The 17,857-nt window shown below is 44.4% G+C and overlaps 1 protein-coding gene across 14 annotated transcripts in view; it reads left to right on the top strand.

Annotated features, from left to right (window-relative positions):
• The window catches only part of nek1 (NIMA-related kinase 1), a 166,891-nt gene that overhangs the window by 24,221 nt on the left and 124,813 nt on the right, over positions 1 to 17,857 (top strand). For 8 of the 14 annotated variants that reach the window (XM_078560932.1, XM_078560982.1, XM_078560945.1 and 5 more), the window contains exons 9-11: positions 587 to 679; positions 3,977 to 4,177; positions 13,464 to 13,533. In XM_078560932.1, the coding sequence (XP_078417058.1) occupies positions 587 to 679; positions 3,977 to 4,177; positions 13,464 to 13,533 (364 nt within the window). The remainder of the gene's footprint in view (positions 1 to 586; positions 680 to 3,976; positions 4,178 to 13,463; positions 13,534 to 17,857) is intronic. The other 6 variants (XM_078560992.1, XM_078560972.1, XM_078560953.1 and 3 more) reach the window with 1 other exon arrangement.

The following is a 17,857-nucleotide window of genomic DNA, read 5'->3' as shown; positions in this document are numbered from 1 at the left end:
TGCGAAATCATATTTTCACATGGCTATGAGCCTACAACTCACCAGTCTTATTTACCACACTTGCCCTTTCACATACATGCACAGTAGCTGTAATTTAGACTTTATTACTTTCCCCCTTCCTCTGAACCTATCTAATAACTTAATATTTGCTACTCTAGTGCTATCTTTCTCTCCCAGTATTCTGTCTATTATTGCCTCTTCGTTCCCACACCCCTGCTAAGTTAGCTGAAACCCTCCCCAATAGCACTAGCAAATAGCCCCACTAGGAAATTAGTTCTGACTCTGTTTAGGTGCAATGCATCCAGTCTGTACAGGTTTTATTTCCACCTGAGCTGGTCCCAATGTCCCAGGAATCTAAAATCTTTCCTCCTGTACCATCTTTCCAGTCACGCATTCATCAGCTTTATCCTTTTATTTCTATGGTGTTGTACTGGGAGTAACCCAGAGACACTATTTTTGAGGTCCTGCTTGCTCATTTCCTACCTAGCTCCATAAATTCTGACTGCAGGAACACATCCATCTGTCTACCGATGTTGTTTGTACCAATGTGGACCGTGACTGATGGCTGTTCACCTTCTCCCCTCAGGGTGCTCTGCAGCTGCCCAGTGACATCCCTGACCCTCATACCAGGGAGGCAACACACCATTTTGGATTCACGTTTGCCACTGCAGAAATGTCTGTCTGTTCCCCTATTGAATCTCCCATCACTATTGTTCATCCAGTCGTCTACATGCTGCCCTGTACAGTTGAGCCATCTTGATGTCATGGACTAATCCCACTGCCCTGTTTTATCCCCTTAGCTATGTATATTCTTCTACTTCAAATATTGATCCACTTTTATCTTTGAAAGATCCAATGATATACGACTTTCAACTACTGGTCTAGCAAAACATTTCATGCTCCAACAACCCCCTAGTAAAGAAATGTCTCCCTTTTATTTAGTAGCCATGTTAAATTCATGATAAAAGCAAAATACTGTGGATGCTGGAAATCTGAGACAAAAATAAAAATAGCTGGAAAAACTCAGCAGGTCTGACAGCATCTGGGGAGAGGAATACAGTTAACATTTCGAGTCCGTATGACTCTTCATCAGAACTGAGGAAAAATAGAAATGAGGTGAAATATAAGCTGGTTGGGGGGTGGGGGGAAAGGTAGAGCTGGATAGAGGGCCAGTGATAGGTGGAGGCAAAGGAGAGATTGCCAAAGATTCCATAGACAAAAGGACAAAAGGGTGTTGACGGTGGTGATATTAGCCGAGGAATGTGCTAATGGTGACATTAAGGGTAGAAAGCAGGAAGAGCAAGTGACAGATAGCCCTGGTTGGGGTGGGGTGGGGGGAAGGGATCGAAATAGGCTAAAAGATGGAGATGAAACAGTGGATGGGAATACATTTAAAAATAATGGAAATAGGTGGGAAAAGAAAAATATATTTAAAAAATATATAAATAATTAGAAAAAGAGGGTGGGGATGGAGGAGAGAGTTCATGATCTGAAGTTGTTGAATTCAATATTAAATCCGGCAGGCTGTAAAGTGCCTAGTCGGAAGATGAGGTGCTGTTCCTCCAGTTTGTGTTGAGCTTCACTGGAACATTGCAGCAGGCCAAGGATGGACAGGTGGGCATGAGAGTAGGGTGTTGAAATGGCAACAAAAGGAGGACTGGGTCATGCTTGCGGACAGACCGAAGGTGTTCCGCAAAGCGGTCACCCAGTCTGCGTTTGGTCTCCCCAATGTAGAGGAGACCGCATTGGGAGCAGCGAATGCAGTAGACTCAATTGAGGGAAGTGCAAGTGAAGTGTTGCTTCACTGGAAAGAAGTGTTTAGACCCTTGGACAGTGAGGAGGTGGGAAGTAAAGGGGCAGGTGTTGCACCTTCTGCGGTTGCATGGGGAGGTGCCGTGGGAGGGGGTTGAGGTGTAGGGGGTGATGGAGGAGTGGACCAGGGTGTTCCGGAGGGAACGATCCCTGCGGAAAGCCACCAGGGGAGGTGAAAGGAAGATGTGTTTGGTGGTGGTATCATGCTGGAGTTGGCGGAAATGGCGGAGGATGATCCTTTGAATGCGGAGGCTGGTAGGGTGATAAGTGAGGACAAGGGGGACCCTATCATGGTTCTGTGAAGGAGAGCAAGGTGTGAGGGCGGATGCACGGGAGATGGGCTGGACACGGTTGAGGGCCCTTTCAACCACCGTGGGTGGAAAACCTCGGTTCAGGAAGAAGGAAGACATCTCAGAAGCACTGTTTTGGAAAGTGGCATCATCGGAACAGATGCAACGAAGGCAAAGGAACTGAGCCCTTACAGGAAGCAGGGTGTGAGGAGCTGTAATCGAGGTAGCCGTGGGAGTCAGTGGGCTTGTAATGAATATTGGTGGACACTCTTATCACCAGCAATTGAGACAGGGAGGTCAAGGAAGGGAAGTGTGGGAGATGGACCATGTGAAACTGATGGAGGGAAATTGGAAGTAAAATTGATAAATTTTTCCAGGTCCAGACGAGAGCATGAAGCAGCACCGAAACAGTCATCGATGCACCGAGAAAAGATTTGTGGGAGGGGACCTGAGTAGGATTGGAACCAGGAATTTTCCACAAACCCTATAAAGAGACCAGCATAACTGGGGACCATGTGGGTACCTTTGGCCACACCTTTTATTTGGAGGAAGTGAGACAAGTAGAAATTGTTCAGTGAAATAACAAGTTCAACCAGATGGGGGAAAGTGGTGGTGGATGGGGATTGTTCGGGCTTCTGTTCAAGGAAGAAGCGGAGAGTCCTCAGACCATCCTGGTGGGGGATGGAGGTGTAGAGGGATTGGACGTCCATGATGAAGAGGAGGTGGTTAGGGCCAGGAAACTGGAAATTGTTGATATGATGTAGGGCATCAGAGGAATCGTGGATGTAGGTGGGAAGAGACTGGACAAGGGGAGAGAGAACAGAGTCAAGATAGGAAGAAATTAGTTCCGTGGGGCAGGAACAGGCTGATGTGATCGGTCCACTGGCACAGTCCTGTTTGTAAATTTTGTGGAAGAGGCAGTAGTGGGCTGTCTGAGGTTGGGAGACTGAGGTTGAAAGCTGTGGAGGGAAGATCTCCAGAGGAGATGAGGCCAGTGACAGTCCTGGACACAGTGGGTTGATGTTCAGTGGTGGGGTCATGGTCCAGGAGGTAGGAGGAAGCGTCTGAGAGTTGGTGCTGAGCCTCTGTGAGGTAGAGGTCAGTATGCCGGACAACAACAGGCAGCAGGTTTGAGAACAAAGTCAGGGTTGGACCTGAGAGAACGGAGTGTGCCGAGTTCCGAAGGAGATGGTTTAGAGTGGGTGAGAGGAGCAGAGAAATTGAGACGGCTGAATTGAGACAACCTTTTCGATCTTTTTTCCCACCACTGTCCCCTCCCCCCACCCCACCCCCACTAGTGCCATCTGTCACTTTCCAGAGTGCTTACCCTGGTCCTGCCATTATTACATTTTGCTTTCCACTCTTAATGTCACCATTAGCACCTCCTTTAGCCAGCACCACCACTATTAACAACTCTTTGACCTTTTGTTTAAGATATCTTTCGCAATCTCTCCTTTGCCTCCACCTATCGCTGGCCTTCTATCCAGCTTCACCTATTCCACCCCACTCAAACAGTATATATTTCACCGCATTTCCACTTCCCTTCAGCTCTGAAGAAGAGTCATATGGACTCGAAACATTACCTCTGTCTTTCTCTCCACCGGTGCTGTCAGATCTGCTGAGTTTTTTTTCCAGCATTTTTTGTTATTGTTTAAAGTCTCTTGTTTTCTTGGCATTTATTGCATGCTAATTTTACATTGGTCTATTTAAACTGCTTTGAGTGGGTTTTGAAAACAGTGCCACTTTTTTTATTTTTGTTTATTGAGATTTTCTTTCTGTTACTTAATGCAGATGAAATTAGGCTAGCGTAAATGGATACGCTTTCTTGGCAAGTGATGATTCACTTATTCACCACTCTTCTTCTTTTGATGCAGTTTGAAGCTGGCAACATGAAAAACTTAGTGCTAAAGATCATCCGTGGATCTTACCCACCTGTATCTGTTCATTATACTTATGATCTACGCAGCTTAATGTCGCAGTTGTTTAAAAGAAATCCGAGGGATAGACCTTCAGTCAGCTCTCTACTGCAGAAGCCATTTCTAGCCAGAAGAATTGAAAAGTTGCTTTCAGCTGATGTGAGTAGCATGTTGTTTTGCTCTGTAATGACCATCTTGAACAACCTTCTCTTTTTGACCACCTTTGCTCTGTCTCACAGCAATGTCCTGGGGATTATAATCGACTAAAAGCTTTACCAGCCTAGCCATAGCAATACTTTAACTGTGGGAACAGGGTAGTGGCTGGGTACCCTGTGATGAGTCGCTCTCCTGCCTGCTGAAAGATTTGCCACCATCTACAAGGTTCAAGTCTGGAATGTGATGTGATATTTACCACTTGCCTGAGTGGATACTGCCGCAGCTGTACCCTAAGTTTGATACCACCCAGGCATTCCTGCTTCATTACTCAAAATTCCCCCCTTCCATTACCAACACTTTATGGCTGCAGAATGTATGACGTGCAGAAGTTACTGCTGCACCTCACCAAGGTTACTAGCTACAGCCCAGGCTGATCCTATTCGTAACTGACAACCATCCAAAAATAATGTCTGGCACAAGCTATTAGATTTGATTTGATTTTGGAACAGGGCTCCTGTAATTTTTTGCAATTTTGCAATTTTTTAAACCAGAAAGTGGAGACCAACTAATTTTAAATCTTATGGATTGGTAGGTTTTTTTTGTTAACCAAAGGTATTTATGGGTATGGATCAGCCATGATATCTCACTGAGTAATGGAACAGGCTTGAGGGGTGAAATGGCCCACTCCTGATCCTAACCCAGCATGGATTGGGAATCAAATGAGTCATCCAGGTCATTATAATTTACGACTACAGCATGCCTTCATCCTGTGCTGCCCTGGGGCAGTAGAAAACAATTTTTATTTCATTTAATGCATTCAAAATTCTAAATTAACATTTTTGTTTGTATTTATTACTTCACAGGATGTGGGCATGACTGACTAGGCCAGCATGCATTGCCCATCCCTAATTGCCGTTGAGAAGGTGGTGGTGAGCCTCCGCCTTGAGCTGCTGCAGTTGGTGTGGTGAAGTACCTACAGTGCTGTTAGAGAGGGATTTCCAGGATTTTGGCCCACCAATAGTGAAGCAAAGATGATATAGTTCTAAATCAGGATGCTGTGTAGCTTTGAGGGGTACTTGCAGGTTGTATCCTGCTGCCCTTGTCCTTCTAGGTGGTAGAGATTGTGGGTTTGGAAGGTGCGATCAAAGAGGCTTGGTGAGCTGCTGCAGTGCTTCTTGACGTAGTCTACTTGGACTTCAGTAAGGCTTTTATTAAGGTCCCACATGGGATAACGAAGTTAAGAGCCCATGGGATCCAAGGCAATTTGGCAAATTGGATCCAGAATTGGCTGAGTGGCAGGAAGCAGAGGGTGATGGTCGAGGGGTGCTTTTTTGACTGGATGCCTGTGTCCAGTGGGGTTCCACAGGGATCGGTATTGGGTCCCTTGCTGTTTGTGGTATATATAAATGATTTAGACTTGAATGTAGGAGGGTTGATCAGTAAGTTCATGGATGACACAAAAATTGATGGGGAGGTAAGTCATGAGGAGGATAGCCTTAGATTACAGGAGGATGTAGACGGGCTGGTCAGATGGGCTGATCAGTGGCAAATGGAATTTAATCCGGATAAGTGTGAGTTGATGCACTTGGGCAGGACAAACAAGGCATGGGAATACACGATGAATGGTAGGACCCTGGGAAGTACCGAGGATCAGAGGGACCTTGGTGTGCACGTCCACCGGTCCCTTAAGGTAGAGGGACAGGTAGATATGGTGGTTAAGAAGGCATATGGAATACTTTGCCTTTATTAGCCGAGGCATAGAATATAAGAGCATGGAGCTCATGCTGCAACTGTATAAAACGCTGGTTAGGCCACAGCTGGAGTATTGTGTGCAGTTCTGGAATCCGCATTATAGGAAGGATGTGATTGCACTAGAGAGAGTGCAGAGGAGATTTACCAGGATGTTGCCTGGGCTGGAAAGTTTTAGTTATGAGGAGAGATTGGATAGACTGGGGTTATTTTCCCTGGAGCAGAGGAGATTGAGGGGGGACATGATTGAGGTGAATAAAATTATGATGGGCATAGATTGGGTAAACAGGAAGGAACTTTTCCCCTTGGTGGAGGGATCAATAACCAGGGGGCATAGATTTAAGGTAAGGGGCAGGAGGTTTAGAGGGGATATGAGGAAGAATTTTTTGACCCAGAGGGTGGTGGGAATCTGGAACTCACTGCCTGAAAGGGTGATAGAGGCAGAAACCCTCATAACATTTGAGAAGTATTTGGATGTGCACTTGCGATGCCATGGCATACAAGGCTATGGGCCTTGGGCTGAAAAATGGGCTTAGAATAGTAAGGTACTTGTTTGACTGGCGCAGACTCGATGGGCCAAAGGGCCTTTTTCTGTGCTGTAGACCTCTGACTATGACTCTATCTTGTAGATAGTACACACAGCTGCCACTGTGTATTGGTGGTGGAGGGAGTATTTGTTGAAAGTGGTGGATGGGATGACAATCAAGCTGCTTTGTGCTGCATGGTGTTTTCTTCATTCGTTCATGGGATGTGGGCATCAATGGCAAGGCCAGCATTTGTTGCCCATCCCTAATTGCCCTTGAACTGAATGGCTTGCCACACCATTTCAGAGGGCATGTAAGAGTCAACCAGATCCACAGCAATGTGGAGTCACATATAGGTCTGACCAGGTAAGGATGGCAGATTTTCTTCCCTAAAGGACATTAATGAACCAGATGGGTTTTTACAACAATTAACAATGGCTTCATGGTCACCATTACTGAGACTATCTTTCAATTCCAGATTATTACTTGAATTCAGATTCCAACAGTTGCCATGATGGGATTTGTACCCTTGTCCCGAGAGCATTAGCCTGAGCTTTTGGATTACTAGTCCAGCGACGTTACCACTATGCCACAGTCAAGCTTCTTGAGTGTTGTTGGAGCTGCACTGATCTAGGCAAGTGGAGAGTATTCAGTTACATTCCTGACTTGTGCCATGTTGATCATGGACAGGCTTTGGGGAGTCAGGAGGTGAGTTACTTTCTGCAGAATTCCCAGCCTCTGACCTTCTCTTCAGCCACATATGGCTGGTCCAGTTCAGTTTCTGGTCAGTGGTAACCCCTCGGTGGTTGTTAGTGGGGGATTCAGCAATGGTAATGCCATTGAATATCAAGGGGAGATGGTTAGAGTTTCTCTTGTTGGAGATAGTCATTGCCTGGCATTTGTGTGGTGTGAATGTTACTTGCCACTTTAGCCCAAGCCTGAATATTGTGCAGGTCTTGCTGTATATGGACAAGAACTGCTTTAGTATCTGACGAGTTATGAATGATGCTGACCATTGTGCAATTATCAGTGAACATCCCCACATCTGACCTTATGATGGAAGGAAGGTCATTGATGAAGCAGCTGAAGTTTGTTGGGCCTTGGACACTACCCTGAGGGACTCCTGCACTGGTGTTCCTGGACTGAGATGATTGACCTCGAACACCCATATGACTCCAATCTGCGAGAGTTTTCTCCCTGATTCCCATTGACTCCAGTTTTGCTTGGGCTTCTTGATGCAACGTTCTGTCAAATGCTGCCTTGACGTAAAGGCAGCTGCTGCCACTCTCACCTCACCTCTGGAGTTAAGTTCTTTTGTCCATGTTTGGACCAAAGCTGTAATGAGGTCAGGAGCTGAGTGGCCCTGGGTGAACCCACATTGAGCATCGGTGAGCAGGTTATTGCTGAATAAGTGCCGCTTGACAGCATTGTTGATACCTTCCACCATTTTGGTGATGACGAGAGTAGATTGATGGGGTTGTAATTGGCTAGGTTGGATTTGTCTTGTTTTTTGTGGATGGGACGTAACTTGGGCAATGTTCCACATTGCCAGGTAGATGCCAGTGTTTGTAGCTGTACTCCAACTGCTTGGTTAGGGGCCTAGCTGGTTCTGGAGCACGTCTTCAGTACTATTGCTGGGAATATCATCAAGGCCCATAGCCTTTGAAATATCCAGTGTGTTCAGCCTTTTCCTTGATTTATCATGTGGAGTGAAGTGAATTGGGTGATGACTGGCATCTGTGATGCTGGGAACCTTAGGAGGAGGCTGAGATGGATCATCCACCTGGGGGAGGTGGTGGCATAGTGATATTGTCACTGGACTAGTAATCCAGAGACCCAGGGTAATGCTTTGGGTTCGAATTCCACCATGCCAGGCGATGAAATTTGAATTCAATAAAAAAAATCTAGAATTAAAAGTCTGATGACCATGAAACCATTGCCAGTAATAAGGAAGTCAAATGGAATTTTGGCATTTATTGCTAAAGGAATAGAGTATAAAAATAGGGAAGTGTTGTTGCAACTGTACAAGGCATTGGTGAGACTGCACCTGGAGTACTGTGCACAGTTTTGGTCCTCTTACTTGAGGGAGGATGTCGTTGCATTGGAAGCGGTTCAGAGGAGGTTCACTAGATTGATTCCAGAGATGCGGGGCTTGTCTTATGAGGAGAGATTGAGCAGTTTAAGCCTATACTCACTAGAGTTTAGAAGGATGAGGGGAGATCTAATTGAGGTATGTAAGATGCTAAAGGGGATAGACAAAGTAGACGTGGAGCAGATGTTTCCCCTTGTGGGGCATTCTAGAATGAGAGGCCATACATAGTTTTAGGCTAAGGGGTGGTACATTTAAATCGGAGATGAGGAGGAATTACTTTTCTCATAGGGTCGTGAATCTGTGGAATTCACTACCTCCGAGTGTAGTGGATACCGGGACCCTGAATAAATTTGAGGAGATAGACAGATTTTTAATTAGTAACGGGTTGAAAGGTTATGGGGAGAGGACGGGAAATTGGAGTTGAGGCTGAAATGAGATCAGCCATGATCATATTGAATGGTGGGGCTGAGTTGCCTACCCCTGCTCCTACTTCTTATGTAGACCCATCTGGTTCACGAATGTCCTTCACGAAATCTGCCATCCTTACTTGATCTGGCCTACATGTGACTCCAGACCCACAACAATGTGCTTGACTCTTAAAAATGCCCTCTGAACAAGGGCAATTAGGGATGGGCAATAAATGCTGGCCTAGCCAGTGAAGTCCCGTGAATGAATATTTTAAAAAAAAAACTTCTGGTTGAAGATGGTTGCAAATGCCTTCTCTTTACACCGACGTGCTGTGCTCCCCCACCATTGGGGATGGGGATATTTGTTGAGCTGCTCCCCCTCCGTTAATTGTTTAATTGTCCACCAGCATTCACGACTGCATATGGCATGACTGTAAAGTTTAGATCCAATCTGTTGGTTGTGGATTGCTTAGCTCTGGCATGCAAGTCGTCCTGTGTTGTAGCTTCACCAGGTTGACACCGTTTATTTTTAGGTATGCCCGCTGTTGCTGCTGGCATGCCCTCCTGTTATCTTCATTGAACCAGGGTTGATTCCCCCAGCTTAATGGAAATGGTAGAGAGGGGTATGCCAGGCCATGAGGTTACAGATTGTGGTTGAGTACAATTCTGCTGCTGATGGCTCACAGTGCCTCATGGATGCCTAGTTTTGAGCTGCTGCATCTGTTTACAATCTATCCCATTTATCACCAGTGGTAGTGCTGCACAACACGATAGAGGGTATTCTCAAATGTGAGGGTGGGACTTCATCTCCATTCCTACCAATACTGTCATGGACAGATGCACCAATGACCAGTAGATTGGTGAGGACGAGGTCAAGTATGTGTAAATAATATTGGATAAATTAAGTCACTCCTGTTATTCTTATTCTTATCTTTATGTTCTTGATCTGCTGTCAGCTGTTGCTCAATGGCAGCACTCCTACCTCTGAGTCAGAAGATTTTGGCTTCAAGCCTCAGTCCGACTCTGGCATTTATTCTGGCATGACACTTTATTGCAGTGCTGAAAGATTACTGTGGTGTCAGCAGTGCTTTCTTTGATAAGACATTAAATAGACCCTGCATTCAGTCTGCAAGCTTGATTCTGAGCTTCCGGTTGCTTGCTGTTTTCTCTGCACATTCTCACTCTGATCTCTCTTTCCTTGGCTTCCAACATTGTCTCAGTGAAGCTGTCCATAAACTGGAGGAATAATACCTCATTTTTTGATAAGGCAATTTTAATCCTTCCAGACTTGACTCGACGTTGAGTTCAACAATTCAAGATGATAACCTGGAGCCCCTTTTTTTTTTCCGGATAGTAGCTGTTGTTGAGGATTCTGTTATTTCCATTTACAGCTCCTCTAGATCCACCTTGTTTCATTATCATCTTTTTTGCCTTGACATCATTATCTTTTTTGTCATTTTAATCTCTCCTGCCTTCCATTTTGTTCTTCCCTTTCCCTACCTCTGTCTTTGCTTTAAGCCTGTTACATCTCTAACTTTTTCCACTTCTGATGAAAGGTTAGTTCTGTTTCTCTCTCCACAGATGCTGTATGACCTGCTGAACATTTCCAGCAATTTCTGTTCTAATTTCAGATTTCCAGGATGTGCAGCACTTTGCTTTGGTGTTAACAGGCCTGTTCTGCCCTGAGCATGGCATTCTCTGCAATCCTGACTGACATTTATCTCTCAATCAACCTCGCTAACTGCAGCTTATCTGACCATTTGTCTCATTGCTGATTTTGAACCCTTGCTGCATGCAAATCAGCTGGCATGTTTCTCCACATTACCACGGTGACTACACTTCGAAAGTGCTTCATTGTCTGCAAACCGCTTTGTGATACCCTGAGGTTGTGAAGGGTGCTCTGTGAATGCAGATTACTTCTTTCTCATTCTCATGAGTTGAATAAATACATGAGGAACATCAGCGGATCAAAGCATTCCCTTTCTTTGATCCTAATTGTGCAATGTTAATTTTCTTTAAAATTTCAGATTGCACTGAATGATATGTGTAAAGCAACAAACAACACGAGAAGGAACCCTTTCCCTATTGAGATTCAATATGCAGGGGCTACAGTGAGTGGTAATGCATCAACATTTAGTTTAGGTACTCGTGCAACAGGGACAATTCTGTTCCTGATGTACTGGATTTGCATGCACAAGATCTGATGCAAACGTCAAAAGATCACTTGGTTTACCCCTATTGTTAACAACAACAACTTGTATTTGTACAGCACCTTTAACATAATGAAATGCCCCAAGCCGCTCAGACTGCAGGACAAGGTACCACCTATATTGAGGCTTTATCTCTTGGCCTTCTCCACATTTCTTGAAATAAGCGCAAGGATCACACACAAGCTTAAGAGTGGAGGCAACACTGACAGATTACCAGGACAGCCCAATAATCTTTTGATGTTTAGAGCTCACTATATCTTGTTCAAAAAGTGCCCTTGGGGAAGATGACTCTCTTAACAGTGACCTGTAACCTTTACATATACCACTTGTCCCATTTACTTTCTTGTCCTCGCACTGCTGGTGAAATTTCAAAACCTATGATTTCTACTTCACAAAAGAAGAGAAGCCAGATTTTAAGTTTTAACCGGGCACCTGATGGCAACCCCCAAGACACACACACACAAATGGGCTCCCAATGGGTGTTGAGATCTCTGGAGGTTGCGTCCTTTAGTAGACCACTTTCGACATCAGGAGATTACAGGCTTTCAGTAGATATTTCATTCATTTTAAATTGTCTCTAGATAGAGTGCTGGCTGAAAGTAATCAGATGACAATCTGCCATGTGGTAATGATGCAAAATGGTGCATAGATCAGAGGTACAGTGGCATCTATAATCTATGGAACTTTGGAAGTGGTATCCAGAGATGAATTTTGGTGTAAGGAGAAATATATTGTGGAATCAACTTAGCTTTTTCTTTTAATCCCCTATGTCAAGTAAAAGGTAAATTAATTAGCCAGCATTTCTTATTCCAATTAGCACAAAAGCAGGAATGGTACTTTAATCTCAGGCTGTGTTTAATGTGCCCCCACTGGGCATGTTTTTGGTGGAGTGGGGAGCACATAAAATGGGACAGTTGTCCACCCAACTGCCCATTTACTCCCATTATACAGGTGGGGGTGGGGGGTGCTGAAATCGGCACTAAAAATTAAATTTGCAATTGGTGAGCAATAATCTATAAAATGTATTAAGGGACAGAGCAGGGTGTGGAGAAAAAAGGCAAAATAGGTCACAGATCAGCCATGATATCATGGAATGGTGGAATAGGCTTGATAGGTTAAATGGCTGTACTGCTGTTCCTACGTTCCTAATCTGTTCATGAGAAATGATTCTGACCCTACCAGCTAATAACTTTGGTCACCAGTGACTTTACTCCTAAGCAGGAAGAACAATACAGCTGTATAGGATGCTCAGTGTACTGTGATACGTGCAGAGCAGAATGTGTTCTGCCGTGACCTGAGAGAGGTGTGTACATTGAGATTGATGAACAAAGTCCAATTTAGGGGGAAAAACATAAATGAGTGGGAAGGAATGTTAAAAAGTGATAGGTTAAGTGAGTGGGTAAAGATCGGGCAAATGTGAAATTGTCCATTTTGGCAGGAAGAATAAAAAAAAAGAGGCATATAATCTAAATGGTGAGAAATTGTAGAGCTCTGAGATTCAGAGGGATTTGGGTATCCTAGTGCATGAACCATAGAAGGCGAGCATGCAGGTACAGCAGCTAATTAGGAAAGCTAATAGAATGTCCTCGTTTTATTGTGAGGGGAATTGATTACAAAAGTAGAAGGTGATGCTTCAGTTATTCAGGGCACTGCTGAGACCACATCTGGAGTACTATGTACAGTATTGTTTGCCTTATTTAGGGAAAGATGTAAATGCTTGAGAAAATGGTTTATTAGACAAATACCAGGAATGGGCAGGTTGTCTTATGAGGAAAGGTGGGACATGTTAGGCATGAATCAGCTGGAGTTCAGAAGAATAAGAGGTGACTTGATTGAAACTTTTAAGGCGCTGAGGGGTCTTGACAAAGTGGTTGTGGAGAGGATCTTTCCTCATGAGGGACAATCTAGAACCAGGGGTCACTGTTTCAAAATAAGGGTTTGCTCATTTAAGACAGAGATTTCTCTCAGAGCCATGAGTCTTTGGGACTCTGCTTCCATTCCCTTTTGAGTAGGAGAGTCTTTGAATACTTTCAAGGCAGAGCTAGATAGATTCTTGATTACCAAGTGGGTAAAAGATTATCGGGGGTAGGCAGGAATGTGGAGTGCAGGTTATAATCAGATCAGCCGTTATCTTATTGAATGGTGGAACAGGGTCGAGTGCCTACTCCTCCTAATTCTTGTGTTCGTAAAATGATGCAAGATAAAACTTACTAATGCTAGTGGAATATGATGCCTGAAGTACCTCTGATGTGTGAAGAAGAATAATTTGCAGAATGGTAATTCTTCTTCCCTTACCTACATTTCTAGCTCATTATTGAAGAATTTGGTCATACAGTTCTACACCCTGCTTCAAAGCCAGTTATTGCCAGTGCAGCAGGTAAGAGACCTTTGTCTACATATTTTTCTTCTAACCTGTTGTAAAAGCCTTTTTTTATAATTGGAGAACCAACCATAAATTGCGGTGTGTAAGTGTAAGACCAGCATGTAAGCCAACCCAATTTTTCTGGCCTCAAGAATCATGTTTTTGCATATACTCAGCTGAGAAGCTACCCACTTTTTCAGCCATGACATGCTATACTCACGTTAGACATCAGCCTCAGTTTTTCTCCCCACAAATGCATGTTTTAGTTTCCAGTGCCTTTATAACTGGGCATAAGCGATCAAGCAGGTGATACAGGCTGTGTAACAAAGGTGCATGGTAGTTTGAGACACGCTCACTCTGCACAGAAGCAGATGACATTTCAAAATGGTGACCACCCACACCCATGCCAGTATGTCATTGGCGTACGTTAACCCCTGTTTTTGGAGGGATTTTTCGAGGCTTCAAAGGTCAACTTTTATATGGTGACATCTAAAGATAGCATGTAATTTGTTTGGCCCTCTAATCTCCTGTTAGCTGTTAAACGTTATTCATAGCTACTTCTCCAGGGATCAATGGATAAGCACACTGCCAAATGTGGGGTCAAGCCCAATAGATGAGCAGGTGTAATTTCTTGTTAATTTTTTAATGACCTAGTTTATAAAAGGGATGTTGCAGTTAACCTCAGCTTCCCATGTATGGAAACATTAAAAATGAAGCAGGATTCCTGCTTCTAAAAGCCATGCAGCTGTTCTGTTGGAAGGTGCATGCACATCAATAGCATCAGGGCAGCTGAAGTTCACTGTCCAGTGAAATTTGTGCTTGGAAAATAACCACTTCAGTTGGTATTTGGCTGTGACGCTTGTGGAACTGTATCCACCTGTATGAGAAGAGTGTGAAGGAAGCAGAGCTTGGTTATAGGAAAATTTGCATGTTATGCGCTTTAAAATTGACTATTTGGTCATGGCTGAGGCATAAAGTACTTTGTTGTCAAAAAACTATTTGGAGATACCTACCTTTCCATCAAGGTTATCTGGCTCCACTGGCTTCCCTGAAGTAATGACTTTTTTATTCTTTCATGGGATGTGTGTATCACTGGCAAGGCGGTTCAGTCGGATGGAATGCATGTCCTGTAATACGTGTGATTTCATGGATGCTACCGATGTCCTAGATGACCACGTGCAGGAAGTGCTGCCAACTGCAGGAACTTGAGGTCTGGATTTCAGAGCTCGAACGGCAGCTGGAGTCACTGGCACATCCATGAGGCTGAGAGCTATGTGGATAGCAAGTTCAGAGAGGTGGCCACACTGCAGCTTAAGGGCCTGGAGACAGAGAGGGAATGAGTGACCACCAGGCAGTCCAAGAGACATAGGCAGGTAGTGCAGGAGTCCCCTGGGGTCCCGCTCACAAATCAGTGTTCCGTTTTGGAAGCTGGTGAGGCTGCTGGTTCTTCAGAGGAGTGCAGTCAGAGCCAAGTTTGTGGCACCACGAGTGGCTCGGCTGTACAGGAGGGGAGGAAGAAGAAAGAAAGAGCAATAGTGATAGGGGATCCATTGGTTAGGGAAGCAGATGGGTGTTTCTCGGGCTGTAGACGTGACTTCAGGATGGCATGTTGCCTCCCTGGTGCCAGGGTCAAGGATGTCAGAGTGGCTGCAGGACATTATTCAGGGGGATGGTGAACAGCCAGAGGCCGTAGTCTACATTGGTACCAATGACTGAGGTAGGAAGGGTGATGTGGTCCTGCAATCAGAATTTAGGGAGCTAGGTAGAAAATTAGCAAGAAGGACCTCAAATGTAGTAATCTCCGGATTACTCGCAGTATCACGTGCCAGTGAGTACAGAAATAGGAGGATGAGGCATATGAATGCGTGGCTGGAAAGATGGTGCAAGAGGGAGGGCTTTAGATTCCTGGGACACTGGGACTGGCTCTGGGGGAGATGGCACCTATACAAGTTGGATGGGTTGCACCTGAGCAGAATTGGGACTGAGACCCTTGCTAGTGCTGTTGGAGGGCTTTAAACTAACTTGGCAGGGGTGTGGGATCCAAAAGAAAATATTAGAGAGGAATACCAGCGTGCACAAAAAACTGGGAGGGATAGATAGCACTAGTATAAAGAATAGTAAGTTAATAGATAAAGTCGGGGCGAGGCAGAAAGTAACAAAATCTAAATCGGTTACTATGCATGTATGTGAATACACAGAGTATAGTAAATAAGATTGGAGAGTTACAGGCACAGATCCTGGTGTTAAATATTCCCAGGTACAAGGTGTTCAGAAAAGATGGGAAAGGAGGAGGGGTGGCGGGATTGGTTAAGGAGAGCATTGCAGTGCTGGAGAAAGAAGTTGTCCCAGAGGGTTCAATGACAGAATCAATTTGGCTAGAGCTAAGGAATAAAAAGGGTGCAATTACATTGCTTGGTGTAGTCTATAGACTGCCATCTAGTGAGAAGGACGTAGAAGAACAAATCTGCAGGGAAATTGCAGAGAGATGCAGGCATTATACTGTAGTTATAATGGGTGATTTTAATTTCCCGAATGTAGACTGGGGCAGTGGTAGTACAAAGGGTGGAGAGGGACAAAAGTTCCCAGATTGTGTTCAGGAAAATTTTCTAAAGACCTGATTCATGGAAATGAGGTGAGGCAAGTAGACCGTGTCAGCGGGGGAACATTTAGGAGACTATGATCATTGTACATTTTAGGATGATGATAGAAAAGGACAATAGGCAGTCCAGAATAAGAATAATTAACTGGGCGAGAGCTGACTTGGATGGGGCTGGAACGGAGCTGGGCCAGATAGACTGAAACGAAAGATTGACGGGAAAAACTAGCTGAACAATGGGCTATCATCAAAAAAGAATTGGTTCAGGCACAGCCAAAGTATATTCCATCAAGAGGGAAAGGTAGGGCGAACAAACCTAGAGCTCCCTGGATGAAAAAGGAGATAGAAATTAAGATAAAGAAGAAAAAGTGTGCTTATGACAGGGGTCAGGCAGAAAATGCAATTGGGAACAAGAAGAATACAGAAGGCTCAGAGTGGAGGTGAAAAAACATATTAGAGAAGTGGAGAGGGATTATAAAAAAAGACATGTAGCCAACATAAAGGGGAACCCCAAAGTCTTCTATAGGCATATAAATAGTAAAGAGGTGGTAAAAGGAGTTGGGCCAATTAGGGACCTAAAAGGGAATTTACACATGGACGAAGGGGCCATGGCTGAGGTATTAAATGAATACTTTGCATCCGCCTTTACCAAGGAGGTAGATGCTATCCAGGCCATGGTGACAGACGAGGAAACTGTGTCACTAGAAGGGTTCAAAATTGATGAGGAGGAAGTGTTGAATAGACTGTCGGTACGTAAAGTTGACAAGGCGCCGGGACTAGACGAGATGCATCCAAGGATATTGAAAGAAGTGAGAGTAGAAATTGCTGGGGCATTGGCCATAATCTTTCAGTCTTCCCTAGACTCGGGAGGTGCCAGAGGACTGGAGAATTGCAGACATTACACCCTTGTTCAAAAAAGGTTGTAAGGATAAGCCCAGCAATTACAGACCAGTCAGTTTAACTTCAATGGTGGGCAAGATTCTAGAAACAATTAATTGGATAGAATTAGTAGTCACATGGAAAAATATGGGTTGATAAGGAAGAGCCAGCATGGATTTCTAAAGGGGAAAGAGGTAACAGGAAGTGTCAATGATGGTAATGCTGTTGATGTGGTGTACATGGACTTTCAAAAGTCATTTGATACAGTGCCACTCAACAGACTTGTGAGAAAAGTTATTGCTCATGGGATAAAAGGAACAGTAGCAATGTGGATGCAAAATTGGCTGAAGTAGAGGGTAATGGTCAATGGATATTTTCCGGGCTGGAGGAAGGTTGTAGTGGAGTTCCCCTAGGTTCGGTATTGGGACCCTTGCTTTTCTTGATATGTACTAATGATCTAGATCTTGGTGTGCAGGGGACAATTTCAAAGTTTGTGGATGATATGAAGCTTGGGAGTTGTGAACTGCGAACAGGACAGTGTAGAACTTCAAAGGACATAGACAAGTTGGTGGAGTGGGCAGATAGGTGCAGATGAAGTTCATTGCAGAGAAGTGTGAGGTGATGCATTTTGGTAGAAAGAACATGGACGGACGATATAAAATAAGGGGTGAAAATTTGAAGGGGGTGCAGGACCCAAAAGATCTGGGTGTATATGTGCATAGATCATTGAAGGTGGCATAACAGGTGGGGAGAGCAGTTAATAAAACATAGTGCCCTGGGCTTTACTAATAGGGGCATAGAGTACAAGAGTAAGGGGATTAAGCTGAATTTATATAAGACCCTCGTCAGATCTTAGCTGGAATA

Source organism: Cetorhinus maximus, chromosome 2, assembly GCF_964194155.1.
Source record: "Cetorhinus maximus chromosome 2, sCetMax3.hap1.1, whole genome shotgun sequence".
Classification (NCBI taxonomy): Eukaryota; Metazoa; Chordata; class Chondrichthyes; order Lamniformes; family Cetorhinidae; genus Cetorhinus; species Cetorhinus maximus.
This window is presented reverse-complemented; position numbering and strand designations above follow the sequence as displayed.